This window comes from Ursus maritimus, unplaced genomic scaffold (genome assembly GCF_017311325.1).
Source record: "Ursus maritimus isolate PB19 unplaced genomic scaffold, ASM1731132v1 scaffold_30, whole genome shotgun sequence".
NCBI lineage: Eukaryota > Metazoa > Chordata > Mammalia > Carnivora > Ursidae > Ursus > Ursus maritimus.
This window is the reverse complement of record NW_024425564.1, coordinates 4,213,930-4,241,359: the sequence shown is the minus strand read 5'-3', so window position 1 is coordinate 4,241,359 and position 27,430 is coordinate 4,213,930. Positions and strand designations below refer to the sequence as shown.

Here is a 27,430-nt window from a genome sequence, read left to right as displayed (position 1 = left end):
CGCGGACCCCGCAGGCACGAACGCCCGCCCACAGCCAACGCGCCCCGCGGGCGTCAGGCCCACACGCCCGGAAGGCCCCTAGAGGTGACTCTCCCAGGGACCCCTATTCCAGGCTGTAAGGACGTCCTCCCCCCAGCGAAAACCTCGGTGATCCCCCTCTGTGCCTTCCCATGTCTCCCGGCCCGGGACAGTGGGGAGTGGGCCGTCGCCTCGGGTTCCCAGCTCAGGCCTCCCGCGCGCCCGCCCCCAGGCACCCGGCACCGCACGCCCCTCCCCGTAGTCAGCACCCACCCGCGCGGCGGCGGCGGCTGGCGGGCGGCCGCCCTTTTAAATCCCCGGGCTCATTTGCATGGCCCCGCCCCCCACAGTGACACGGCTGGCGCGGGCGGGCCCGTCCCCCCTGCCCCTGGGTCGCTCTTTTTAAGCTCCCCTGAGCCGGGGCTGCGCTCCTCTAATTGGGACTCCGAGCCCGGGCTATTTCTGGCGCTGGCGCGGCTCCAAGAAGGCGTGAGTTCGCGGCCCCTCCGGTGGCTTCTTTTTTTTTTATATCTATCATTTAATTAAATTATTTATTTATTGAGGCCGCGCACGGGCCGTGCCTAGCTTCCTGCCCCTCGCCATCCTTCGGGGGAGGGTGAATATTTTTGTCCCCCCGCCTGGATGTGACAGATAAATACCCCGCGGGGGCCTGGGCGGCGAGCACGCGGCGGCGGCGGTCTCTGAGCGCCTCTGCTCTCTCTCCCGGTTTCAGATCCGCATTTGCTACCAGCGGCGGCGGCGGCGGAGCCAGGCCGGTCCTCAGCGCCCAGCACCGTCGCTCCCGGCAGCCCGGAGCGCGCACCGCAGGCCGGCGGCCGAGCTCGCGGTGAGTCGTCCCCGGGGCCCGCGGCGGCGGCGGCGGAGGGGGGCGCCCGCGCCCCCGCCTGCACGCCGCCCCTCCTGCAAGCCGCCCAGGGCTGCAGCGCGCGCCTCCGGCTTTATTCCCAGGCCGGGGGCTGCTAAGCGAGCTGCCGGCGGGGAGCGCGGGCGCGGGGGGCGAACGGCGGGGCCCGGCGGCGCGGGGAGGGCGCCCGCACCCCTTCCCCCGCGCCGCGGGCGCCCTGCGGGGGGCGGGGACCCGGGAAAGGCGCGCGGTGGGGGAGGGGGCGCGCGGCTGCGGCGAGCGCGAGTTGTGCACCCGGCGGAGCCCGGTGCACCTCGCGCGGCCGCGGCTCCCGCCGGAGCCCGAGCCGGAGCCGGGGCCCGGGCTGTGGGGGGCGGGGAGAGAAGCAGGCTGCGGCGCAGCAGGCGAGTGGGGGGCCGGGCGCCCCCCGCAGCTTGGGGAAGTTCTAGAAGTGAGGGGGATGGGCAGGAACCCCACAATTCGGCCCTGTTCCCGCTCGGCCTTTCTCCGGGTGCCCCCCTACGCAGATGAGGCCGAATCGCGGGCCTGGGTTTGGGGCTTCACCCCGACCCCACCTCTGGCCCGGCCCGCGCCTCTTCAGCCCCCAGGGCCGGGCCTGCCCTCCGCCCCCACAAACAGGTTTCTCTGCTTTGCAGGGCTCTGTTGGAACTAGTCCCTTTGACTCCCCGTTTCAATTTTTTTTTTTTTTCTGGGGCTTTATTTTGCGGGGAGGGCGCGGAGGGAGGTGGCTTTCTTCCTCTACCCCGCGCCCGCGCGCGCCAGGTTTCCTGCCCCAAGGCGGGCTTGGGTGCCCCCTCTGGCAGGAAGTGGGGCCGGGTGCACCAGTTTCCCGCGCCTGCAAGAGCAGCCCGTGCCCCTCCCCCCGCGCGCTCTGTCCCCTAGTCCCGCCGGCCGACCTGCAACGGCCCGGCACGGACACTTGCAGAGTCACCCTGGGGCCGGGTCTGGAGCAGGGGGCGACAGGCACTTAACCAGTCTCCCGGCGGTTAAGGAAAGTGGCGGGCTAGAGGGGTCGCCAGTCACCTACTCTATCCTGCTCGCCAACTTGCTGTGTGACCTTGGGCAACTCATCAGGCCTCTCTGGGCTACTTTTTCCGAAAATAGGGAGCCCCATGATGGTTTCCTAGAGTCGTTCTCGTGGATTCCCTAAGCATTTGTGGAAAATACACACTGTATGCATGATGTTTGGAGGGGACAAGCGTGAGGCCCAGAAGGGCTTACTACAAACTGAAGGATTCGGGTTGGGCCCTAAACATGGCTTCGCCTAGCCAGGCCTCTGATATTCAGAAACAGGTGGAAGAGACAAGCATTTGTTGGTCTCACCAGAGAGGGCCTCAGGCCTTCATTCAGTTCCTGGAGGCCTGGATGAGGGGGGGCAGTTGGAGACTGGATTAAAGGGTTCCCAGTAGTAAGAGATGGGGGGGAGCTCCAGATGATGCAAGAAGTTTCCCGGAGACCCACCAGGATTCCCAGGCTTGCTGGGCCCAGGCTTTCTGGGATTAGGGGCTAGCTTGGCCCAACTGGAACCCCCTCTGTGAGGGGGCCTTCAGCAGACCTCATGTGAGGTCAGCACTCATTTAGGCTGATTAATTTTGATGTTTAGTTTGAAGGGGAACCTGTGGTGTAATATAAGATTCTAATCACTGCCTGTAATTACAGAGCAGGCCAAGCCACTAATGACGGAGCAGGATAAATCACCAGCCACCTTGTTTAAAAGGGTCTTCAAGTCTGAAATATTATAAAATAGAATAATTACCAGACAAAGTCTCGCCGTCTGGAGAATCTTGATGCTTGAGGCTGGGGGCCTCAAGCCCTCCAAAAGTCACAAGTTTGCAAAAAAACTTTTTTCCCTCTCACTGAGTTAAAATTGGAAGTTGTCTGAAAATCTGAAAAGGGGAAAGAAAAGTCATTTTCGAATGTTCTAGTTCTCATTTTGATTGGGGTGAGGACTTCCCGTTGTGGATATATTTTCACTATGATCTGGTTTGATCCTTGGCGTCAGTGTGGAAAGGTAGTTGAGGTAGCCGTCTTATCCTTACCCCCATTTCACAGACTGAAAGTCTTTTAGAAGGGAAGCCGCTTGGGCCCACCCTTTGCCCACAGCAACCAGGGACTGGTTACCAGGGGGGTATAGAGCCATGGGTCTCTGGTTTCGTGGCTCTGCAGCTGGGAAGACGGGGCTCATACTGAGTGGGAGGAGGACCCCCACTGTCTTTTTTTAAGCTTCTGGAAGAGGCTCCCGAATGCGGGGTGCCAGGTGCTCCTTGCATCGGGTGGTTTAGGTAAACTCAAAATTAGCAGGGCTGATTAAACCCAAAACGGCCTCTGAGAAGAGGGAAGATGCTAGAAAAGAACCAAGAAGCTTTGAGGACCAGCCCTGCCAGGTGGGGGAGGACAGCTAGCATCTGTTACAAGGGTCTCAGCAGAGAAATTCTTTCCCTCCTGAAGACACGCACCAAAGGGGAAGAGTTCACTGGACCCCAGGTGGTGGGTGGGGTGGGCGCAAGGGGAAAGGGGCGACTCACCGTTTAGCTTTGAGTTTCTTTTCTTCCTCCCTCCGCTGCAGTTTCAGCCATCTTCCCCCTTCCCAAAACTGTTCCCAGCCTTGAATCCCCAAGGTTCTACCCCGGGGAGAGCGCTGAGAGTAGAGCTGAGTGGCGGGGTGGGCAGCAGCCCTGGCAGGTGATTGGTGTGGAGTGTCCAGGTTGGGCCTGACGCTTGGACCATGGCGGGTAGGCAACACTTGGCCAGGTAGGCCAGGGACTGGTGCCCATGGCTGCCGGGAGTCCAGGGCTTATTCCCTCACTCACCTTTCCTCCCTTTTTGCCTATGAGCTGCTCAGGCTGGGTTTTCTCTTCAGGGAAAGGGCAGCTGGCTAGAGAGAGGGACCCCGGGCAGTGTGAGGACTCCCCCCCCATCTATACGTTTGTCCAGGTGGCCTCACCCCCACATCTGAGCTGGCTGTGCCTCTTGGGCCTGGGCCCTGTGGGGGTGGCAAGACAACAAAGCACCCTTCTGAGCGGGAGATAAGGAGCCGATTAGGGCCAACGGCCCAGCCCCACCCTGCAGCAGCGTGCTGGGGCTGGGCAGACCCCGCTCCATCGCCCGATCCTCAGCAGGGCAGGAATCCCGGGTATCCCCGGGAGCAGGCAGGCTCCCACAGTGCCCTTTGAGGGTGGGAGTGGTGAAGGGGGTAGGAGGTGGCCGAAGCAAAGTGTTGTGTTTAAAACAACTTTTCCTGCTTCCCAGCATCCCAGCCATCGCTCCTCCACCTGCCCCAGAGAGAAGGGAAGATGAGCGAGTCGAGCTCGAAGTCCAGCCAGCCCTTGGCCTCCAAGCAGGAAAAGGACGGCACTGAGAAGCGGGGGCGGGGCAGGCCGCGCAAGCAGCCTCCGGTGAGTCCCGGGACGGCGCTGGTAGGGAGTCAGGTGGGTGTCCGAACCTTTGCCTCGGTTTACCCTTTTGGGTTAGGGAGGTGCCAGGTGTCTCAGCAAGTGAAAACTGGAGCAGAGAGTTGCAGAATTGTTGCTGTGTGTGTGTTTGTGCATGTGCGTGTTCCCCCAGCACATGCCGACGCTGGGCAGCTCCTGAGACCCCAGGAGAGAAGCGGGGGCTGAGAAGCCCTGAGCCTGTGCCAGACCATCCAGGCCAGAAGTGACCTCGTGGTCACACGGGCCAGGGCTCACACCCTGGTAAACTACGCACCCTGCACTTCCAGGCTGTCATGGACCAATGCCTTCGTAAAAACATAGTAAAGAGGAGTTGCGTATACGTACAGGTTCCGGGTTTCTAATCCTTAGGCTCATTGCACATACTACTCTGTCCATTAACCAGAAACATTTCTAAATACCTAACTGTCAGTTTCTGGACTTCCTCATCCCAGGCCCATAACAGAAAGCTCCTGGGCCAGCACCTGTCCAGGGGCCTTGCTTCGTGTGGCCCTGGGCCAGGCTCTGTTCCATCTCTGTAAAGGGAAACGGAAGCCCCGAGAACTTAAAAATGTGGGGAAGTTGGGGAGAAAGTGACCCTCAGGACCCTGGTCCTGCTCCCCGCTGAGGTCCCGTGGGGTTAGAAGGCTGGCCTGGCACTTTGGGGCACCCTAGGGAGCATGGCCAGTCAGGCTGTGGGGGCCACCTGTCATGCGGTGGGGATCTGGATCCTCTCAGAGGCGCAGCAGCTGGTGAGGCCTGGCTTGCTTCCCTTTCCCGGGGAAGAGGACAGGAGTTGAGGTTGACCCTTGCTCTTGGCACGATGGGCCTCGAGCTTCCCCATCTGTAGGATGGAGAGCACCGTCTGTACTGACTTCAGGGCGACATGAGCCATGAGGAGTCTGAGTGGGGGGCTTCGGCTGCCTCTTCAGAGCCCGAGGTGTGTGGAGGGAAGTCATTCTCTTAGTCTGGTTCCCTTGGCCTCCACCTCGTGCCTGTTAGCCGGGGTCCACAGGGGGGTGTCCGAGAGGGGGTGCAGGGTTACTGGACCATAGTTCTAAACAGCCTGTGGGCAGCCACCCTGAGATGGTAGCTGACAGGCCTTTACTGCCCAGCTTCTAGGCATTCTGCGGCAGCTTTTTATTCTGTCAGGCGTATTAAAATTTTAGCGGCAACCACGGCAGGGATCTCTGGGTTCCCAACATCTGGGCGTAATTCCTTCTCCAGGAGGCAGCCTGGAGGGAGTCTAGTTTGCAGGTAGAGGCTGGAGGCTCCCTCTAGTGGGGGGCGTCCTTTCCCCTCTTTGGCATCCCCCCACAGTGGGTAGGCAACTGTCTCGGCGCAGTTCTGGACACTTCCACACCCTTCATTTAGTCTCGTGATACCCTGTGAGGAAAGTCTTGTCACCATTTACAGTTGAAACCGAGGCGCAAGCATTCCATGTCTTGCCCAAGAGCTTAGAGCCCAGCGGTGGCAGAGCTGCCCCTGTGCCACCTTTCCCTTTTCTGGTTTCTTGTCATCTTGTTGTCACAGGGAAGCATGTGGGAGGGGCTTAGCAAAAGATGGTCGGAGTGAGAACTTGAATCACGAGGGCTCGCCTGCCATGGCTCCTGTGGATTTCTGGGTCGGGGTGCTGGCTTGCTGACTCAGTCTTGCTGGGGGGTGGGGGAGAGCTGTGTCTTTTGAAAGGGGTGGGACAGGTGGCATCTGTGTGTCCCTGATTATTCAATCTGTCTTTACAGAAGGAACCCAGCGAAGTGCCAACACCTAAGAGACCTCGGGGCCGACCAAAGGGGAGCAAAAACAAGGGTGCTGCCAAGACCCGGGTAAGGAGGGAGGAGGACGGCCCTTCTGCCCATGGCCACAGCTGTGGGGAGGTCTGGGAAGGGACCGGCTTGTCCCGATTCTGTCCCCTGCACCCTCTTTCCTGGCATGGGTGGCAGTGGGTCTTGGCTAATTGGGGAAGGCAGGGTGATGACGGAAGCCTCACTTCGGGGGCCTTGGTCCTGCCCAGGACAATGGGGAACTCAACTTAGAAGTCGTACAGCTTTCCTCCTCTGGAGAAAGGCGAGTCAGGGAAAGGGAAGGGGCGGCTGCACCAGTCCCTGCGCTGAGAATGTTCCATTCCGGGGTCCCCCTGGATCCCGAGGGGGTAGGGATAAGCAGGGAAGGCCACATTCACAGTGGTAGCAGCCTCTCAGAGAAGTTGTTTTGTTTTTTATTTTATTTTTTTCTGAGACACGACTCATATCCTCTGAGTCATGGGTGGAGGAGGGAGTAGGGGGCGTGTGTGTATATGGGGGGGGGGTGCAGTGTGGCTGGCCAGTCATCACCAGCTGGACTCGGGTGGGCCTGCTGGGGTGAGAGGCCCAGGCTGCCCTGAGCAGAGGTAGGTAGGTCTGCCCCTCCCCATTGGGGCACTGGTCATTGGGTGAGGACTGTCCGGGGACCTTTTTGACCTCGTGGATCTCTTTTCTGCCCATCTAGAAAACTACCACAACTCCAGGGAGGAAACCAAGGGGCAGACCCAAAAAACTGGTAGGTGAAGGGACGGCGGCAGTGTGGTTTGCTGGGGAGGGTGCTTAAGAATGGGTGATGCCCAGGCCTGTGTGCTCAGCGTGCAAGGGTGGCTCTTCCCCACCTGAGCCAGGAATAGCGCGACATCATCACCCTACCCGGGCCTAGAGAGGGAAAGGGATTTGCGTGTGGCCCAGGGTCCTGGCACCCAGCCCAGGGCTTTTTAAAGGGCCGTATCCATGAGAAGTAAAGGGTCCCAGATACAAACCAGACTCAACCCCTGCCCTGCCCTAGCGGGGGGTGGGGCTCCTTCTCTTTCCTCTGCTCCTAGAACAGACTCAACTTCTGGGGGGAACTCGGAAGCCATCTAGTCTTCTTCTCCCCCTGCCCCGTAGTAGAAATGAGGAACGAAGGCTCCGTGAGCAGAGGGTGAGGTCTGTCCTCACCACGGTCTTGGGTAGGGACGAAGAAGCAGCGAAGGAGCTCAGCCCTGGGTGGGGTGGGTAGTGCTATGTGCGAGTTGTGAGGTGATCCCACACGCCGGCACCTCCTCACCGGGGACCCGTCGTCCATTTCTGAGCCCTCAGATAGCTGGTCATGGAGGAAGGTGGGCCGAGTCGGGAGGCTGCCTCCAGGGCCTCTGCTGAAGTTACGGCCACCCCAGCCTTGTTCCTCTTGGCCCTTTTCTGTCCCCCAACCTGCTCCCTGAACTCCCTGAGGCCTTCATTCCTCGAGCTGAGCCACTACCAGGGTGAGGAGGGGGGTTAGGGGGTGCTGGCTGGGCCCCAGGAGTGAGTAACAGGAAACAAGTTGTTTTGGAGTTTGTGCCTGGCACGGGGGCCGCAGGCCCGTGTGGTGTCCCGACATTCCCGGCCAGTGAGTGAGCCCCAGCGGCACACACTTCCCCTTCCTCCCCGCCCCGGCCTGGGGTCAGCCCGCGGCCTGGCTCCGCAGCCTCGCAGCTGCCCCTGCGGGCCAAGGCCACCTGGTTCCCCTGCACTGCACCCAGCAGGGGGGGCTCCTGCACCCTGCAGCCGCCCCTTCCCGTTTCCTCTTCCTTCCTGGCCACCTCTCCCTTCCCCTCCTACGGAAAGCGGGTTGCTTCCTCACTTGCCACTTGGAGCTCTGCCCCCACCCCTGCGCGCCCCCCACAGGTCCTGGGGCCAAGGGGGCCTGGCTGTGTGTGAGAGCAGCATGTGTATGGGGTTTTTTTCCCTCCCTTTAAATTCTTCCTTTTTTATGAATGAAACTGGGCAGTGGAGGTTGCTGAGTCACTCACACACTCAGCCCTGACTCATCCCCCTTCTGGAGAGTCAGGGAGCCCGGGGAGGGGTGGGGGCCATCGTGGCCTGTGCGCCCCCCCACAGTGGGGGGAGGGCTGCAGACCTGGCACTGCTGCTGACCAGCCTGCCCCCCTCCCAGGAGAAGGAGGAAGAAGAGGGCATCTCGCAGGAGTCCTCCGAGGAGGAGCAGTGACCGCGCCGTGCCGCCTGCTCCCTTGCTGAGGAGCAGCTTCCTTCTGGGACTGGACAGCTCCGCTCCGCTCCCGCCGCCCCCCCCAGGCCCACGCATCACCGCCACCCACCTGCGCCCTCACCGCCACACTACACAGCACACCAGCCGCTGCGGGGCCCCAAGGCCCGAGTGGGGAGCAGTTTCCTTCGGTCTCGGTTTCCAGCGACCCCTCACCCACACGCACACTAGCCCTTCCAGACAAAGCCGACTTCCCGCCTCGCCGCACCCTGCCCCTGCTGCGTCCCCATGCTCTGTGGTGGGGACATTGCTGACTGGGCTCTTGGTTTTGGGGGGTCCCTTCTGCTCCCCCATTCTTCCCTCTGGCTTCCCACGAAGGGGCCTGGGAGGGCTCCCCTGGCCTTAAAAGGGGCCCAAGCCCCATCTTCTGACCTGCCCCACTCCACGGCTCTAGCAGTAGCAGGTATGGCCGATGGGGAGGGGGGCTCGGCCCCAGGACACCCCCTGACCAGCCTGTGTCTCACTAGGTGCGGCTCACACCCACTTTTCTTCCTCCTCCCCCCCTTGCCTGGTCCTTGCTCTAGGTCAGACAGCCCCCTTTGGGCACAGGAAGGAAGGCAGGAGGGGTCTGAGCCCGCCACCCTCTCTAGATGGGCTCCAGCCCACCTCCCCCCCACCCTGGAATCTGTTGCAGTGTGGGGGACTTCCCCCTTCCTCCAGGTGAGGTCCAGGAGGCCCAGGTTCCCTGCGGCGGCCTCCTCAGGTGGGCTGGAGCCACTGCCCAACCCCATCCGCTTCCCCCCTAGGCCTCAGTTTCCCCTTTCCTCACATGGGGCACTAATAACAAGGAGCTAGCCTTGCCCACTCCCACCCTTCTGCTCCTCCCCACCCCCCAAGGTTCTGGTTCCATCTTTTCCTCTGTTCACAAACTACCTCTGGACAGTTGTGTTGTTTTCGTTCAATGTTTCCATTCTTAGACATCCGTCATTGCTGCTGCGACCAGCGCCAAATGTTCATCCTCATTGCCTCCTCCTGTTCTGCCCACGTTCCCCTCCTCCAAGATGCTCTTAGGGGAAGGGGCCTGGGGCAGAGCAGGCTGGGTTACCGACCACCCCAGTCCCAGGGAAGGTGGGGCCCTGCCCCTAGGATGCTGCAGCAGAGTGAGGAGGGGGGGGGCCTGTATTGACCGTCGAGGGTGTAGGGGCCACCTTCTCCCCCCTGTTCTGCCGGGGAGGAGGTAGCCATTATTTGTCCCAGCCTGGGGCCCCCCCATCTGGTTTCCTATTTGCAGTTACTTGAATAAAAAAAATATCCTTTTCTGGACCGGAGTCCTTCTGTGGTGGGTACCTGGGATAGCTAAGGTGAAAGCCAAGGACCGAGTTGGTGGGGGTGGTGCTCTGTGGATTCTGTCCAGCTTTTCAGGCTGGGGGCGGGGGGAGGAAGAGCATTAACTCCAGGGAAGGTAACTTAAGCCTCTCCTGAAAGAAAGTGACCACACCCCTAGCCACAAAACAGTTTATTTACAAAATATATATACTGAATACTATACATTAGGCCCTGTCACCATGGAAACAAATCCAAAGCCAGGTTGGGGAGGGCTCAAGAGAGAGGTGGTGCCCAGGAAACTGTCTCCAACCACCCTTCCAACGGGGCAGGAGAAACTGAGCCCAGGGGAGCGGTGGAAGGCTCGGCCTACCAAGGACTGAAGGCCTGGCCAGGGGAGCGAGGCGCTGCCGGGGCGGATGGGAGGAGAGGAGACCCAGTTCCCAGCAGGGGGAGCCGGGTGAGTGCAAGTGGGGAAGGAAGCCGCAGGCTGTAGGCCCCGGGCTCTCCCAAGACCCCATGGTTCTGGAGAGCGGGGTGGGGGGGGGGCGCCTCAGGTTAGGTCTTGACATCCAGCAGGGGCATCCGCTTGTGCTGGTAGCCACTCTGCCAGCCATGTACCACCTGTGGGGGGGGAGACGGAGCCACAGGGCTAGGTCCAGGGCAGAGGCCGCAGCACTGCCTTGCGGGCACCCCGCTAGCCTTGGCCCAGCCGGTCCGGGCTGAGGGCAGAACCAGGCTGCTGATTCTCCTGCCCCCCGAGTGCTCACCTTGGGGTCCCCCACATCCGAGAGCAGCTCCTGCTCGGCCTCATGCAGCTCCTCGGCGGGGTCGTAGCTGTACATGGGGAGCAGGTGATGGCGAAGCCGGTCCACTCTGGGGAGCAGAGGAGGGCGCTCAGCCCGGGGGTGCCCACCCCCACACCTGGCTGCCCTGTCTCTACCCACCAAGGCAGGGACCCTTCCAGCGGGAGCCTTTGGGGGCACACTAGCGTTCTGAGAATACATGCCCCGTTCTAGAAGGGACCCCTCTTCGGTGGGTAAGCCCAGTTTGGGCAGGAAAACCTAACGATGGGGTGTAGGGAATTTCAGGCTTGTGTAAGGAAAGCCGAGGGGCGTCTTAACCGTGGATGTAGAGAACCCGAGCCTATGGGAAGAAATGTAAGCTGAATGCAGGGGAGGTAACACTGGGGACAGGGACACTCACCGCTTTTTCTTCTGGACATACATTACCTGTAACAGAAACAGCGCTGTGGGGCCTGCTGACCCAGGATGGCCCGCGAGAGACCCACCTCTACCCCCCTTCACCCATCACAGCAGGATAGCTGAGACATGTGTGCAGGCGGGCTGGACCAGCACCCCCCCCACCTCAGCAGAGGTGTGGGTGTGTATGTGTGTCCGTGGGGGCTCCTTACCACAGCCACCACCACCCCGACCAGGGTGATGAGGAAGAAAGGCCCCAACACATAGCCCACCATGGAGTCGCTGTTGGCCTGAGGGGCATTGGGCACTGTAGTGTTACTCATGACATCGGCAGCCGGAGGGCTGGGTAGTCAGCATGGGCAGTAGTGCCTCGGGAGGGCGCCTCTGCTGGGCTCCCTGGGGAGGAGAAAGGGAGGTTATCAGTTTCACCCAGGGTGACATCCAAGCTGTGCATCCCTCTCCAAGAGCGGGTGATGTATCAAAACTTAGGTCAGGCACTGGGACGAGGGATCCTCCAGGTCAGTGTGCTGGGTGTAACCCTCCAGTGATTCCAGGGAAATCCTGGGTGTAGAGGGCACCAAGGGGAGGCCCAGAGCCCTACCTGGCTCCTACCCCAAATCAGGGTGGGTCCCAGCTCAGGTGCCGGCCAAACATGTGCACATTTCAACTGGGAAAAGCTTAGATACACATTCCCAACTCCTATTCCAACCTCTTGGAACACTGGGCTGCCACCACCTATCCAGTGGAGCAAAAGGGGGAGATCTGACAAAAATATGAGGGTCCTGCACTGTGAGGCCTAGGGGGTGAGGTAGGAGCATCTGCAGGAGCCTGCCTCAGTCCCGGTCCAATCCCCACACTTTAGGCTATAGGCCCTCCCTATGCCCTCCTTGTCCCTGGTGTTACTGCAGATATACAGCCGGGACAGCCTCTCCCCCACTGGTCTCGTGCCAGGGTGGACACAAGTGGGCAGGGCTGGATTGTATCTGAGAGGTGATGTCACCTCCCTCTGGTCCCCACCCGGGGCTCCGCCCAGGTCCCTCCCCTTAGCCTGGGCTGACAGGCAGAGGTGAGAGGTTCAGCTCCCGTCGACGGATATTAGGAGATTGTCGCTGGGCTCCTGTACGCAGACCCCAAGGTCCCCGACCCCGCTTCGCTTGGGTCTCCATTGGAGGGCAAGGTATGAACTACCTGTCCCGGTGTCCGTGGGGCACCGAGCTTCCCCGGTCGCATGCACACCGTCCCACGGTCGAGGGGACAGGCCGAAGTGGGGCGGGTGTCGGACCGCTCCTAGGATGCGGACCAGCATCGGCGAGTGGGAGGTAGTTCTCACGGCGCCGGGCGGCTCAGGCCGGGGAAGGGAGGTTTGGGGGCTGCGCAGAGGGCCCGGGTATCCTGGAATCCCGGCACCCCGAGACGTGGACCCGTGCTGGCGCTCTGCAGTCCATCCAACCCGATCATGCCTTACCTCCCGCCGCTGCAGCCCGGACAGGAACGCCCTCGGTTGGCTCCCAGGCCCCGGAAGAGCCGGCAGGCGCGTGATCAAAGGACCCGGGGAAATGGGCGGGGCCTCAGTCCCGGGGCCCAGCCAATCCAGTGGCGGAAGGCGGACGGCCCGGAGACTTCTGGAGCGGCCAATCCCGAGATGGGGGGTGCGCGGTGCGAAGGCGGGGAGTGCCCGGGTTGCAGGGTCCACCCCCCGGCAGCAGGGGGCAGGCGAGCGCTGCGCAGCGGGGGGAGGAGAGCGCGCGGGGAGGGGCGGGGCGGAGCCGGGTGGCTTCCCGGCGTCCCCCGGGGCGGACCCCCGCTGGGCGCCCGCTGTGGGGAGCTCCCATCGCCGGCTGCGGCCGGGCGTTGGGATTGCTGGTCCTCGGGGGTGGAGCCCAGGTGTAGGCCCAAGCCACGCCCTGAAACTTAGTCCCGGCGTGCGGCGACTGGCTGCTGTCCCTGCCACCGGGACCTTGCCCGGGACCCACAAGGACTCCATTAATGTTTGCGGAGCCTTCCAAGCCCCGTAGTGCCCGGAGTGGCCCAATGGGCTGTGCTCTGAGGGTAGATAGAGTGGGCAAGCCTGGGTTAGCTCTTGCCCCCATGGGACCTGGGATCCACTTACCCTCCACCCTTCTCTGCGCCTCAGTCTTAAGGTCCGTGAAACAGGCTCTTGTGAGGATTAATCGATGACGTGGATAAGGAGTCTAGCACTTACACGCCCTGTTAAATCCCCCGCTAACCTCCATCCAGTTGTCAGGGGCACAGATGGAGCAGCGGGGTGCAGCCCCCCTGGGCCACAAGGAACTTGAGAAGTAGGTAAATTCGGAAGCTCTACTGGTCTGATCCCTACAGTGGCACACACTAGAGATGGATTGATGGATTTTACCAATGTCAGCATCCTGGTTGTGATACTTCTCTAAGTTAGCACTGGGGGAAGCTAGGCTAAGCGTACAGGGGATGTCTATTGTTTCTTACAACTGCATGTGAATCTACAATTACCTCAAATACATGGGCGTGGCTTTGTACCCAGACCTTCCCACCTCTCCCCCAAAATCACACACGGTTAGGAAAACTCCAGACTGGCAGGTGATGGAAGACACCCAAGAACATAAAAGTTGTGGGAACTGAACCAGGCGGAGGCTCTCCAGGATCCTTGGGTGCTACTGGAGATAGAGGGATAAACTGGACCACCTTATTCTTGCCAGAGACAGCCAATTGCACGGACATGGTTGAGTCACTTGGTCTGGTCTGGCCTGTTTCCTCAGGCTTTTCCGAACGAGGTTGGATTAGGGCAGGTCTGATGCAGAGATGACCCAGCCTAGAACCAGAGGGCAGTTGGGAACTCTGGCCTCTTGCCTTCAGACACCGTCATCTGACTGGCAGGAAATCAGAGATAAAGGGAAAGGAATGACAGAAATGTCCAGGTCTGGAGGCTCCAGGTGGATTCTCAGGCTTTTGAGTCTCCAGAATAAGGAGACCACTCATTCCAGGCTTCTATCAGAGTTGAAGGCCAAGGGAGGAGGCCATCTTCCGTGGCTGAGCCTGCCTTGCAAGGAGGTTAGGATCAATGATAGGTTTTAGAACATAGATGCCCTTGGCTGCCCACACACCCAACCTCTGTCCTCATCCTCACAGCTTCTGACCACATATCTTGAGGGCCCTCTAGGAGTGGGCTTAGGGGCCAGCTGGCTAAGCCAGTGTGTAGAAAGGACCAGGGTCTCAGTGTCAGAAACATGTTTTTGCTTCCCTTACTTCCAGGACAGTTTTAGTACATGTGCTTGCTGAAGTGAGCACGCCTTACTCCCAGGACAGAACACCATTCTGAGCTAGGCAGGGCAGGTGCGGTGACTCCAGCTTACAAATGAGTAAGCCGCGGCCCTGAGCAGTGTGGTGGCTTCCCAGGGCCCTTGGTGTGGTCAGCTAGGGTGGAGCAGACTGGAATGGCAGCTGGGCCACTCTTTCTGGGCAGCTCTGTGCCAGCAGCTGCTCCATGTCTGTATCTGAAGCCTGGTTTGTTCCTGTGATAAGGCTTCGGATCCCATGAGGGTACCCCCGAGCCTAGCAAGGGAATACTTCAGCCCTCCCTGCTCTCTTCATGCTGCTGCTACCTCAGGAAGGGGAGATATAGGGCAGAGCTGAGGCTGCACTCTGCCACCCCGATCAAGTTTCGACTGTCCCCTTACCTGTCTTGCTATGGTTTGTGCCTGGGCTTATGTATCCACCTTCACTAATGCCTTGCTCATCCTTACGTCTCCCTGTTCTGGACCTACCTAACAAACCATAAAAACAACACTTAGGAAGATCAAATTGTTGACAAGTAATGTAAATTCATTACAGAACAAAGCTCAAGATTTATAGGAATGCAGCTATCCAGCCGTCAATAAGATAACAATCATAATGTGTGGCACCCATTAAAAAAATGGATCCATAAATATTTAGACATGCAAAGAGGAAGGAAAACAGTCTGTAATCAACTGAAACTAACCCAGAACTGAAAGACGTTGGGCCTAAGGAGGACATTAAAACAGTTATAATGTATTCCCTATGCTCAAAAAGTTGAGAGACAAGATATAAAAAAGCCTCAAATTGAATTTCTGATGCGAAATCTACAATGTCCAAGATGAAAAATATACCAGATGAGATTAATGGCAGATTAGATATTGCAGAAGAAAAGATATGTGAACACGAAGGCATTAGAATAGAAATTATCCAAAATGAAAGAGACAAAAAAGAATCTAAAAAAAAAAATTACAAGAGCATCAGTGACTTGTGAGACAATTTCAAATGGCCTAATATATGGGTAATTAGAGACCCATGAGAAGAGAAAAAGAGGGGACAAAAATGAAGAAATAAGGACTGAAGTTTCCAAACTTAATGAAGACTATAAACCCACAGATCCAGGAAACACAATAAACCCCAAGCAAAGGAACATGAACAAAATCTATATGAAGACACATTATAATCAAATTGCTTAAAATGAGTAATAAAGAGAAAATCTTAAAAGATGTAATGTACAGAGGAACAAAGTTAAGAATGACATCAGATTTTCACCCAAAACGATCCGTGTAAGAAGACAGTGAAACAATATCTTTAAAGTATTGAAAGAAAACCTCCCAATGTAGAACATTAGGCAAAAATATCTTTCAAAAACATACAACAGCCAAATTATGGAAGCTGCCCAAAGGTCCACTGATAGATAAATGGGTAAAGAAGATGGGGTACAAATATACAATGGAGTATTTTCAGCCATAAAAAAGGATGAAATCTTGCCATTTGCAACAACATGGATGGAGCTAGAGAGTATAATTCTAAGCAAAGTAAGTCAGAAAAAGACAAATATAATATTTCACTTATGTGGAATTTGAGAAACAAACAAAAAATAGGCCAAGGAAAAGAGAAAGAAAGACACATACACACACAAACCAAGAAACAGACTCTTAATGTTAGAGAACAAACTGGTGGTGACCAGAGCGGGGGGGGGGGGTAAAACAGGTGATGCGGATGGACGTGTGCACGTGTTGTGAGGAGCACAGGGTGATGTATGGAAGTGTTGAATCACTATATTGTGCGCCTGAAACTAACATAACACTGTATGTTAACTATACTGGAATTCAAATTAAAACTTCGTAAAAAATATCTTTCAAAAACAAAGGTGAAATAAAGACATCTTCAGATATATAAAAACTGAAAGAATTCATCACTAGCAGACCTGCACTACAAAAAAATGTTAAAGGAAGTTCTTCAGGCAAAAAGAAAAAGGTACCAAGTAAAAATATGGACCTACCCAAAGGAATGAAGAGCTCTGGCAATGGTAACCAACTGAGTACAAATATATGTGTTTTCTTCTTATTACTTACATCTTTTTAAAAGATAATTATGTTTAAAAAATGATAGTGTATCATGGGGTTTGTGCACTGAGAACATTTACCAAAATAGACCATATTCTGGGCCATAAAACAAGTCTCAAATTTAAAAGGATTCCAGTTAACATATGTAAAAGTAAAATGTATTATGTCAATAGCATAAAGGCTAGACAAGACATGGAAATATATTATTGTAATATTCTGGGGCGCCTGGGTGTCTCAGTCAATTAAGTGCCTGACTCTTGATTTTAGCTTAGGTTATAATCTCAGGGTCATGAGACTGAACCCTGCGTTGGGCTTGCACCAAGTTTGGAGGCTGCTTAAGATTCTCTCTCCCTCTGCCCCTCCCCCCAGCCTCACTCGCTCTCTCTCTCTAAAAAGAAAAAGAAAGAAAGAAAAAATAAACAAATAACAGAAAGATCCTTGGAAAATCCCCAAATGTTTGGAAATGAATAACACACTTCTAGATAAAAAAATAATTAGGGGGATGCCTGGCTGGCTCAGTAGGCAGAGCACGTGACTCTTAATCTCAGGGTTGTAAATGTGAGCCCCACGTTGGGTGTAGAGATTATTTAAAAATAAAATTTAAAAAATATTTTATTTTTTATTTATTTCCCGGATCGCCAGGATCACGCCCTGAGCCGAAGGCAGACGCTTTAATGACTGCGCTACCCAGGCGCCCCATAAAAAATATTTTAAAAATAATAATTAGACATATTTTGAACTGAATGAAAATGAAAACACAACATTTGTAGGGCACACCTCTATTAGAGAAATTTATGGCACTAAATGCCTTTTATTTTTTTTAAGAAAGATCTCATGTCAATGACCCAGCTTCCACCTGAAACCAAAGTATGCAGAAGAAAATAACAAAGATCAATGCAGAAATCTTTGAAATAGAAAACAGAAAAATAAAGAAGAATCAATGAAACCAAAAGGTGCTTAAGATCAACAAAAGAGATAAACCTCTCGCCAGAATGATCAGGAAAAAAAAAATCACCAATATCAGGAATGAGGGAGGTGACATCACAACAGATTTTTACAGCTAATAAAAGAATAATAAGGGGGATATTAGGGATAAATCTATGCCAATACATTCAACAACTTAGTTGAAATAGAGAACACATGGGAAGACACAAATTACCTAAGTGCACTTAAGAAGAAATAGATAAATTTATAACAATCTAGGTTGAATTGATACCATCTTAGCTTTAATAGCATACATTAATGCCTCCTATCCAATTCCATACCCCCTTTATCTTGTTATTGTTACAAATTCATCTTTATACATTATGTACATGTGAACATAGATTTGTGATTATTGTTTTATGCATCTTTTAAATCATATAAGAAACAAAAAGGAGTTACATACCAAAAATAAAATAATACTAGTTTTTAAAAATATTTACTGTACTGGGGCACCTGGGTGGCTCAGTTGTTAAGCATCTGCCTTCGGCGCAGGGCGTGGTCCCGGCGTTCTGGGATCGAGCCCCGCATCAGGCTCCTCTACTGTGAGCCTGCTTCTTCCTCTCCCACTCCCCCTGCTTGTGTTCCCTCTCTCGCTGGCTGTCTCTCTCTCTCTGTCAAATGAATAAATAAAATCTTAAAAAAAAAATTTACTGTGTAGTTATCTTTACCAATGATCTTTATTTCTTTATGTGGCTTTGAGTTTTCATCTAGTGCCTTTTTATTTCACTCTGATGGACTCCCTCTAACAATTCTTGTAGGGCAGGTCTACTAGCAACAAATCCCATTAGTTTTTGTGTATCTGGGAATGTTTTTTATTTATTTATTATTTATTTATTTATTTTTAAATTTTTTTAAAGATTTTATTTATTTATTTGACAGAGAGAGAGACAGACAGAGAGAAAGGGAACACAAGCAGGGGGAGTGGGAGAGGAAGAAGCAGGCTCCCAGCAGAAGAGCCTGATGTGGGGCTTGATCCCAGGACTCTGGGATCACGCCCTGAGCCGAAGGCAGACACTTAACAACTGAGCCACCCAGGCGCCCCATGGATAAAGAATTCTTGGTTGACAGTTGTTTGTTTTTTTTTTTTCCTTTTCTGTCAGTACTTTATTTTAGTTAATTTTTTTGTAAGTGTAACTTTAAAAATATGGAATGCTTCATGAATTTGCATGTCATCCTTGTGCAGGGGCCACGCTAATCTTTTCTGTATCATTCCAATTTTCATATATGTGCTGCTGAAGTGAGCCCCCTATCCATACTTTAAATATATCATCCTACTTGTTTCTGGTCTTCACGGTGTCTGATGAAAAATTAGCTATTAATCCTAGGATGTTAATTGTAATCCTTATGGTAACCATTAAGAAAACAAGTAGGAAATATACAGAAAAGGAAATGAAGAGGAAATCAAAATGGTACACTAGAAAAAAATCAAACACAAAAGAAGGCAGTATTGGAAGGATTAAGGAAGAAAAAGATGACATCTAGAAAAGAACACTTGCAAAAGTAAATCCTTTAATATCAGTAATCACTTTATTATTATTATTATCATTATTATTATTATTTTAAAGTAATCTGTACAGCCAACATGGGGCTTGAACTCAAAACCTGGAGATCAAGAGTCGCATGCTCTACCGACAGAGCCAGCCAGGTGCCCCAGTAATGACTTTAAATGTAAACGGATTAAGCTCACCAATGAAAAACAGAGCTTGGTGATGACTGTACAATATTATAAATGTAGTTGATACCACTGAATTGTATACTTAATGGTAAATTTCATGTATATTTTACTACACACAGAAGAAGACAGATCGGCAGAATGGATTTAAAAATGATCTAACTGAAAATAAATAAATACAGATGCTCTAACTGGAATTGAATAGATATTTCTCCAAAGAAGATAACAAATAGTCAGCACATGAAAAGATGCGCAACATCACTAATTGGGGAAACGCAAATCAAAACCACAACAAGATACTACTTCACACACATTAGGGTGGCTGTTACTTAGAACAAAACAAAACATAAAATAAGCAAATGTTGGTGAGGAGGTAGAGAAACTGGAGCTCTTGAGTACTGCTGGTGAGAATATAGAAAGTACAGTCACTGTAGAAAACAGTATGGCAGTTGCTCAAAAAATTAAAAATAGAATTTCCACACGATCCAGCAATTCTACATAAGTATGTGCGCAAAGGAACCGAATGCAGGGATTCGGCCAGATATCTGTACGTTCGTGTTCACAGCAGCATTATTCACGTTAGGTAAAAGACGGGAGCAACCCACACATCCACTGACGGATAAGTGGATAAACAAACTATGGCACATACAATACGATGCAATATTACTCATCCTTAAAGAAGACTGAAATTTTGACACATCCACAACATGTCTGAGCCTTGAGGACATTATGCTATGTGAAAAAAAAGTTACAAATGACAGATGTTAATGATTTCACTTATATGAGGTACCTAGTACTCTCCATACTCTAGTAATAAATTCATCGAGACAGAGAGTAGAGTGGGGTTTTCTGGGCACTGGTGGGGCAAGGGGGAAATGAAGAATTATTATTTACTGGGTACAGAGTTTCAGTTTGGGCAGACGAAAGAAGTTGTGAAGATGGATGGTGGTGGGTACACAATAATGTACTTACTGCCACTGAACTGTCCACTTTAAAATGGTCAAAAATATCTTTTAAAAATCCAAGTATCTACTGCTTACAAGAGACTCACTTTATTAAGATGCATTTATTTGTCAGAGAGAGAGAGTGCCACAAGCAGGGGGAGTGGCAGGCAGAGGGAGAAAGAGAAGCAGACTCCCCACCAAGCAGGGAGTCCAATGCGGGACTCGATCCTGGGACCCTGGGATCATGACATGAGCCAAAGGCAGACACTTAACCCACTGAGCCACCCAGGCGTCCTAAGAGACTCACTTTAGACCCAAAGACACAAATAAGCTGAAAGTGAAAGGATGGAAAAACATCTTCCATGCAAAGAGTAACCAAAAGACAGCCAGCCAGGGTGGTTCCGCTAATTCTAGATAAAATAGATCCTACTCCTATTCTATTCTATTCTATTCTATTCTATTCTATTCTATTCTATTCTATTCTATTCTATTCTATTCTAATTTATTTATTTTAAGGATTTATTTAAGTAATCTCTACACCCAACATGGGGCTCGAACTCATGACCCCAAGATCAAGAGTCACATGCTCTACTGACTGGGCCAGCCAGGCGCCCCCAAGACAAAACAGATGTTGAATCAAAAACTTACAAGAGACAAAGGAGAACATTATATATTGATAAAAGGGTCAGTTCACGAAGGAGCTGAATGACGCAAACAACGACAGAAATGAAGGGACAAAGAGACACATCTACAAGAAGACTTGGAGGTGTCAGTACCCTACTTTCAATAACGGACAGCATGTCCTATACAGAAGATGAGGAAGGACATACAGAACACTCCTCCCAATGACCGAATATACATTGTTCTCAAGTATACACAGAACATTCTCCAGGACAGACCATGTGTTAGGCCACAGAACAAATCTTAATAAATTACAATGCCTCCTAACAAAGAAAAGTCCAGGATCAGATGGCTTTACAAGCATCGAAAGGAGAATTAACACCAATCTCTCTCAGACTCTTCCAAAAAAATAGAAGAGGAGGGGAACACTTCCTAACACATTCTATGAGGCCAGTATCATCTTGATACCAAAGCCAGAGAAAGTTCCATAAGAAGACTCTAGATCAATATTCCTTATGAATATAGATACAAATCTCAACAAATACTAGTAAATCACATCCAGTGGCCCATTAAAAATGATTATGCATTGTAACCACGTGGGATTTATCTTAGGAACGCAAGGCTGAATTCCTAGGAAATCAATGTCAGCACATTTATAGGGCGAAGGAAAACAACCACATGATCACCTCGATAGATGCAGAAAAGCATCTGACAAAAACTCAACATCCTTTCATGATAAAAATACTAAGCAAACTCAGAATAGGACAGCCTTCTCAGCAAGTGGGGCTGGAACAATTGGATATCTGTATGCAAAAATTATCAACTGGAATCGACAGTTTGCAACACATACAAAATTTATGATGTGTGATTATATTTCTATAAAACTAGAAAATGCAAACTAATCTGTAATGACAGAAAGCAGATTCGTGTTTGCTTGGGGGTAGAGGCATGGAGTTCAGGAGAGAGGCATCATAAGGAGGCACAAAGAAACTTTTGGGGGTGACAGACAGGTCCACTGACTTGGTTGTGATTGTTTCATATGAACACATATGTCAAGACTTATCCACGTGTACACCCTGAGTATGTGTAATGTATGTTAACTATACCTCAAGAAAATTTTTAAAAATATATGAATAAAGAATGCCTTAAAAAATAATGGAATGCCCTGTAGGTTATCAGTGCGTATTTCCTTTATAAATGAGTTAATGGAGTTAATGATGTGACTCAATGGAAGCATGCCCAGGGATTGGGAAGGGGAGACACAGAAAGAAAGAGGAACCAAGACCGTAGCAGAATCCTCATGGCCGCCATCATGCTGGTCCAGCTCAGCCTCGCCAGGCTGCTCGAAGTTCCCCGACCCCTCTGCTCACGACCATTTTGAGCCTTGCAGTCAGTCAGTCACCACCATGGAATCTCAGAGTCCCTATCTCCAAAATTCATTCATAATATCCACCTACAAGTAAGATTATTTTTGCCTGAAAGAAATAACATAAAAGGACTAAATATTAGGTAAATAATAAAATGCTCCATTAGTGTAAGGGACTATTTCCTTCCTCCCTCCCTCCCTCCCTCCCTTCCTTCCTTTTAAATAATGACAGTGGATTTCTTTTTTTTTCTTTAAAGATTTATTTATGTATTTTAGAGAAAGAGAGAGCAAGCGCGGGAGCGTGGGGAGGGACAGAGAGAGGAAGAGAGGGAATCCCCAGCCGACTCCCTGCTGAGTGCGCAGCCCAAGGCCGGCTCGATCTCACCACTCTGAGATCACGAAGCCAAGAGTCTGACCCTCAGATGACTGAGCCACCCAGGCACCTCTATTTCCTTTCTGATTGAAAAAGAAAATTACTCTCAAGAGTTGGAGAATGTAGACGTAACAAGAAGGAAATAAATTACTCATAATCCCAACTTCAGAGGGTGCTTCCTGGTAGGCTTTGCTCACTTTCGTTAAGCTACTTGGTGTCCTGCCTGCAGCCCCTGTGCTTTCCCACCTCCGTGCCTCACTCCAGCGGTTCTAACACCTCTTTCAGAAGCCCAAGGGTCTCTCTCCGGTGGGTGCAGCAGGGGGCCAGCTCCAGAACGAGGGAGGAGTGGAGGAAGAGCTTTGAAGAAGACCGTGGCCAGTAGAGGGGGTCAGCCTCGGCCCCCATGCCATTCTAGAATAAAGGCCGGTGGGATTTAGGACAGAGGGTCCCCATAGTCCCTGGCGGTCTGAGGAGCTGAGGCATGGGGCTTTGGAGCAAGGCTGTCTCTTTTTGTTGTTTTTGGGCTCCCTCCATTTTACGGTCCTCACGGGTGCTGCGAGAAGTTCCAGCAGGAGGGCCCATCCCAACCTGGCCTCCTGCCTCCGTCCAGCCCTGAGCTGGCCTTGACTGCCCGGGTTCCTCCATGGTGGTTCCAACCCTGGGCCCCCAAACTGCAGAAGTCCCCTTCACATGGGTCATTTCTCTGTAACGACCAGGAGGCTCACCCTCCTTCCAAAGCCCAGGTGCCCCCTGCTTGGGCTGCATATCCTGAAGGAATAAGGGAGAGGGGACTCAGCGGGTCCTAAAATGCATCAGAAGGAAGGGGGGCTGGAGGGATCTTTTTACTGGCCAGCCCCTGACAGCACTAGAGGCCGGACTTGCAAGGTATTTGCTTCCCTCCGGCTCTCCTTCACCTTCTGAACCCGACCCCCCACCCAACCTGCTTTTCCCTTGTCCTCGGTCTCCTCCAAGCTTCAGCAACCTCAACAACGAGGTGGGGACCAAAGTACCTGTGTCTCAGGGTCTCTGTGAAGGTCAGGGCCCTGGGCCTGTATAGGCAGGAAGGCATTCAAGGAACTGTTTGAACTGATGGGAAAGTACTTTGTAAACTGCTCAAGTAATATTAGCTGTTCTAAACGGTCCACTCAACCTTCTCAGCTCAAGTTCCCCACAAGTCAAACAAATTACCCTTGACTCTACCCCTCGATCTGCAAATCCCCACAACTGCCCTGACCTTTTCGGGTTTCAATCCAAGCTTGGCTTCCCTGGCTGCTCTCAGACACAGGTCCGACAGAAGGGACCAGCCTTCCATTAGGGCCTGCCCTAGGTCCGGGAAAGTTCACAGGATCCTGGGCTGAGAGAGAAGGGGAATAGCAGGAATTGGGGGTTTCCTCCCCCGAAGCACCTTCCCCCTTTCCCCCCTCTAATCCACAAACTCAAGGCAGGAAGAGTAAGGTGTGGGGAAGGGGCCCTGGTGGGTGTGAGGTTGGTTATCCCAAAGTGGGGAGACTACTCTGGGTGCTCCGCCTCCCCCTGCTCCGAGCTTCTCCCCCGCTAGATCCCGGAGGGCAGGCCGTGCTGGCTTCCTTCCCAGTTTGGGGGAAAGTTGAAGGGGCGTGTGTGTGGCTGGTATAGCTGTCCAGAGTCAGGGTGACATTAGGGATACATTTCCCTGTGTTGGGCACATTCCCAAATGATCACTTGGCCCTTTGCTTCCTTCACCCCACATTTCCTAGGTACCTGCTCTGAGCCACTCAGCTGGGTACCAAGAACAGAGAGAGTCTCCCTGCCTCAGAGGGTGCCTTCAGAACGAGGGCATGTACAGGAGTTCCACGACCCCACCGCGGGGAGAGAATCTCCGAGATCTTTCCCAAAGGAGGGCACGGCACATGTGAGCCGTGGGGCAGCGCAATGGTGTTTGGAGAACGGCAAGAAGCTTGAGGAGATCAGGGGAAAAGTTGGGCAGGAAAAGAATCTGCAGAGGTGGGCAGGGGCCAAATCACAGAAGATATTGGGCGCTAACCTAAGGAGTTGGAACTCTACTCTGAAAGGTATGGGTAGGAGGAGAAACAGGACTATGGCCGGGAACGTCAATGGGAGAAGGGAGGGGTCTGATGAGAAGTCAGATGAGAAGGAAAGTGGCCTGTGACAGTCACCGGGCCTGGATGGGCGGCACTGGAGGCTCAGTGGAGGGAGGCACGAGCCCACGGTATCCGCTTTTCTCTGGGCGGGCGCAGCTCTAGCCAAGTGGGGTCCAGGAATGAATGGATTAATTTGGGGATGGAATTCTATAGGGAGGCTGCAGAGGAAGAACACGGGGACCAGAGAGATGGGAGTAGATAATGGTGCATGAGTGAGTGATGAAGTGATGAACAGGGGTTAGACCTGCCACTGGCTGGACCGTGTTTGGTGGCCAGAGCAGGGTAACTGTTTTTTTAAAAAGGTATCTTCAGGGGCGCCTGGGTGGCTCAGTCAGTAGAGCGTGTGACTCTTAGTCTCGGGGTTGTGTGTGACCCTGACATCAAGACTGGAGTCAAAATCAAGAGTCAGCCTCTTTAACCGACTGTGCCACCCAGGCCCCCCAAAATTTTATTTTTCATTTTTCTAAAGATTTTATTCACTTATTTGACAGAGAGTGAGACAGCGAGAGAAGGAACACAAGCAGGGGCAGAGGCAGAGGGAGAAGCAGGCTTCCNGCTGAGCAAGGAGCCTGATGCGGGGCTCGATCCCAGGACCCTGGGATCATGACCTGAGCTGAAGGCAGATGCTTAATGACTGAACCACCCAGGTGCCCCCCAAGATTTTATTTTTAAGTAATCTCTACACCCACTGTGGGTGGGGCTCTACAGTGACCAGGACAGGGTACTACTGAGTGGGTCAGAGGGCACGGTTCTGGCCGCAGGCCCTCAGGTCCGACTGCACACAGTTTCTCCGTTTATTACCTGTGTGACCTCAGATAGATTACTTCACTTCTGTATTTTATCCTCAAAGTTTTAGGACTCATTTTACACATTTGTGAACTTATTTTCACGCATGTTGTGCGGTAAGGGGCTCCTTTTGTTTTTTCTTCCATTTGGCTAGTTGTGTTCCAACACCATTTACAGAGGAATCCAGTCTCTCCCCGCATGGCGCACATTTCCTCCCGCTCTTAACGTGTTCCCACATGTGCATGGGTCTGCTCCTCGGTCCCCTGTTCTATTTTCTCTTTTATTTCTCTATCACATTGTTTTAGTGACTCTTCTATGAAGTTTTTTATTTTATGGCACCTGATTTCTTTTTCTTTCAGGTTTGTTTATTTAAGTCATCTCTACACCCAGCGTGGGGCTCAAACTCACGACTCCGAGATCACGAGGTGCACACTCTTCAGACTGAGCCAGCCAGGCGCCCCCAATAGTAAGTCACGATGCTGACAGAACATGGGACTTCCCTCGTAGTCCTCCTGTATTTTCCCTTGGAGTTTTTAAAAATTATCTTTAGACATCCTTGGGACTTGACCCTAGGATTTTTTCAAATTAGTCTGTCCAATTCCCTTCAAGAGTAGTTTGCTCCCTTAGCCTCCGTTCCCATTACCAGACAATGGTAATGATCACAGGTCCACCGCAGCGAAGCAGAGACTAAATGTAAAGCCGTCAGCGCACTGCCTGGTGCTAAGGCCTGGAACACAGGGACCACTCGGATAGTAGTATCATCTTCCTCAAATGTCCAACCCGATGCAGTCACTGCTCTGTTTTAAAACTTTTGTTGGCTTCCCAGTCACGCGGAGTGAAGTTCAAACAGCCTGCCAAGCCTGACCCTGGCTGACCTTTCCTGTGGCCCCTCCTGCTTCTCTCACCTCCCTGCCCACTCTCGGTATCATTTTCCAGTCCCAGCAAACTTGCTGTTACATGAACACAGTGCTGTGCCCTAGCCTGGCAATGCTGTTCCCTTCGCTGAGAACTCCTGCATCCTTTATGAGGATGGCTCCTCTGGGAAGGACGCAGTCCCTCCCTCAGCCTTCTTTTGATTGCACTTGTCACTCTGCACTGTGATTGTCTCTGTTGTGACAGTGAACTCAGCACAGCCCCTGGCCATCCCTGAGCACGTGGGCGTCACGGCTACCACTGAATGATCACACAGCAATTTTGACGTCACACACATTCCTCCACTTATTTAATGCTCACAACAAGCATGACAAGTGGACTTCTCCCCCACTGAACAGGAGGGAGCGGGGACGGTAACTTGTCCAAGATCACAGAGCCTGGCAAACAGCCGAGCTGACCTGAACCGGGGTCTACCTGCGATGCTCACACGTTCTATTCTAGCAGGCAGCCTTTCAATGTAGGACAGTCCTTCCTCCCTCTTCCGGCTCCCTTACCCTTTCCCACGCTCCGGCTTGAGCTCTCTCCCTCGTCCCTTCTGACCCCGCCCCTAGTGGCTTACCTCCCCAGGCTGTCATCTCTCCTATTTTGTGCCATCTGTCACCCAAGCAGGTGCCTCTGTGAGGACTGCGTGTCCTGGGTTTAGCACGTGGCTGGTATTCAGGACATAGAACATGGAGCCCCAGGGCTGCATCCTCAGATGCTGAGTTAGCCTGGGTGTCACAAGACCTAGGAGAGAAAATAGACCTTTCACACCCCAAATGTGTCTGAAACTAGAAAGCAAACAAGGCTATGCTTTAGAACGCCAGGCTGTCTTGGGCACAACGATCAGGGCTCTAGAGGGCATGGGAGCCAGCCTGACCGGGGGATGAGCAAGAACTGTGCCAACTTCGTCTGGCTTGGATGCGCAGAGCTGCCTTTCAGCCGAGCAAAGGGCACAGGCATTGCAATGAGCGCTGTGGCGCACTGTCCCTGGTGCTGGTTCCAGCAGTGTCACAGCTGCACTGGTGGCCTTTGAGCTAATTTCCTCTCCTCACCCATACTCCATGTTTTGGGGGCTCTTTAGACCTCTCTCTCTGTAGCCACAAGTCCTACAGGCTATTGGAAGCCTGGGCTGCAGCAAGATGACCCTAAAGCCTACACGGACCCTCTGAGTTGGATGGGGGAACAATCGATAGGTAGTAAGCGTGATGGGGATGGGACACCTGCGCGATGGCCCATCATAACAGGACACGGGTGAGTGGAGAGTTCCGGGAACCCCAGATCCCAATTAGATTGCCATCTGGTAGTTTCCTGAGAATAGCACATCACTGGTGTCGTTTCTAAGCTCATGGCCTCATTATGCACACTAAATCTGGCAAAAGAAAGAATCCTTTCATAAAGGAGGGGGGATCATCACAGGACGGACAAAGGAGGCCTGCAGAATCAGA

At 52.8% G+C, this 27,430-nt stretch overlaps 2 protein-coding genes, 1 long non-coding RNA gene and 1 other non-coding gene across 8 annotated transcripts in view; 2 read left to right on the top strand and 2 right to left on the bottom strand.

Annotated features, from left to right (window-relative positions):
* Positions 1 to 370: 370 nt before the first annotated feature.
* On the top strand, positions 371 to 9,645 carry HMGA1 (high mobility group AT-hook 1). 2 transcript variants are annotated; one of them, XM_040644742.1, is made up of 6 exons: positions 371 to 507; positions 752 to 865; positions 4,154 to 4,299; positions 6,075 to 6,158; positions 6,820 to 6,870; positions 8,272 to 9,645. In XM_040644742.1, the coding sequence occupies exons 3-6, from the start codon at positions 4,198 to 4,200 to the stop codon at positions 8,323 to 8,325; spliced, it is 291 nt and encodes a 96-aa protein (XP_040500676.1). In that variant the 5' UTR covers positions 371 to 507; positions 752 to 865; positions 4,154 to 4,197; the 3' UTR covers positions 8,326 to 9,645. The 2 variants fall into 2 exon arrangements, with proteins under 2 accessions (XP_040500676.1, XP_040500675.1); XM_040644741.1 differs by having other exon boundaries at positions 4,154 to 4,332.
* A 180-nt stretch (positions 9,646 to 9,825) lies between these two features.
* SMIM29 (small integral membrane protein 29) lies at positions 9,826 to 12,447 on the bottom strand. Of its 4 annotated transcripts, none has more exons than XM_040644745.1 (5): positions 12,313 to 12,447; positions 11,120 to 11,243; positions 10,852 to 10,877; positions 10,416 to 10,521; positions 9,826 to 10,269 (listed from the first exon to the last, which is right to left on the bottom strand). In XM_040644745.1, exons 2-5 carry the CDS (start codon positions 11,168 to 11,170, stop codon positions 10,204 to 10,206), a joined length of 249 nt encoding a protein of 82 aa, XP_040500679.1. In that variant the 5' UTR covers positions 11,171 to 11,243; positions 12,313 to 12,447; the 3' UTR covers positions 9,826 to 10,203. The 4 variants fall into 4 exon arrangements, with proteins under 4 accessions (XP_040500679.1, XP_040500677.1, XP_008691720.1 ...); XM_040644743.1 differs by having other exon boundaries at positions 11,060 to 11,243; positions 12,313 to 12,445; XM_008693498.2 differs by lacking the exon at positions 12,313 to 12,447 and adding an exon at positions 12,036 to 12,306 and having other exon boundaries at positions 11,060 to 11,243.
* Positions 11,250 to 27,430, top strand: part of LOC121106049 — a 28,177-nt gene continuing 11,996 nt past the window's right edge. Inside the window, exons 1-2 of the long non-coding RNA XR_005838747.1 lie at positions 11,250 to 12,024; positions 25,430 to 25,536. This is a non-coding gene — a long non-coding RNA (uncharacterized LOC121106049). The remainder of the gene's footprint in view (positions 12,025 to 25,429; positions 25,537 to 27,430) is intronic.
* LOC121106121 lies at positions 18,306 to 18,412 on the bottom strand. Its single transcript, XR_005838871.1, has one exon. It is a non-coding gene; the product is annotated as a U6 spliceosomal RNA (small nuclear RNA).

Bases quoted from the DNA above. Each gene is read 5' to 3' on its own strand.
- SMIM29 (XM_040644743.1), bottom strand. From the start codon at position 11,170: ATGAGTAACACTACAGTGCCCAATGCCCCTCAGGCCAACAGCGACTCC. The intron at 10,522-10,851 runs GTGAGTGTCCCT...TCTGCTCCCCAG, and splicing joins TATGTCCAGAAGAAAAAGCG to AGTGGACCGGCTTCGCCATC. The intron at 10,270-10,415 runs GTGAGCACTCGG...CCCCCCCCACAG, and splicing joins CGGATGTGGGGGACCCCAAG to GTGGTACATGGCTGGCAGAG.
- HMGA1 (XM_040644741.1), top strand. From the start codon at position 4,198: ATGAGCGAGTCGAGCTCGAAGTCCAGCCAGCCCTTGGCCTCCAAGCAG. The intron at 6,159-6,819 runs GTAAGGAGGGAG...CTGCCCATCTAG, and splicing joins AGGGTGCTGCCAAGACCCGG to AAAACTACCACAACTCCAGG. The intron at 6,871-8,271 runs GTAGGTGAAGGG...CCCCCCTCCCAG, and splicing joins GGGGCAGACCCAAAAAACTG to GAGAAGGAGGAAGAAGAGGG.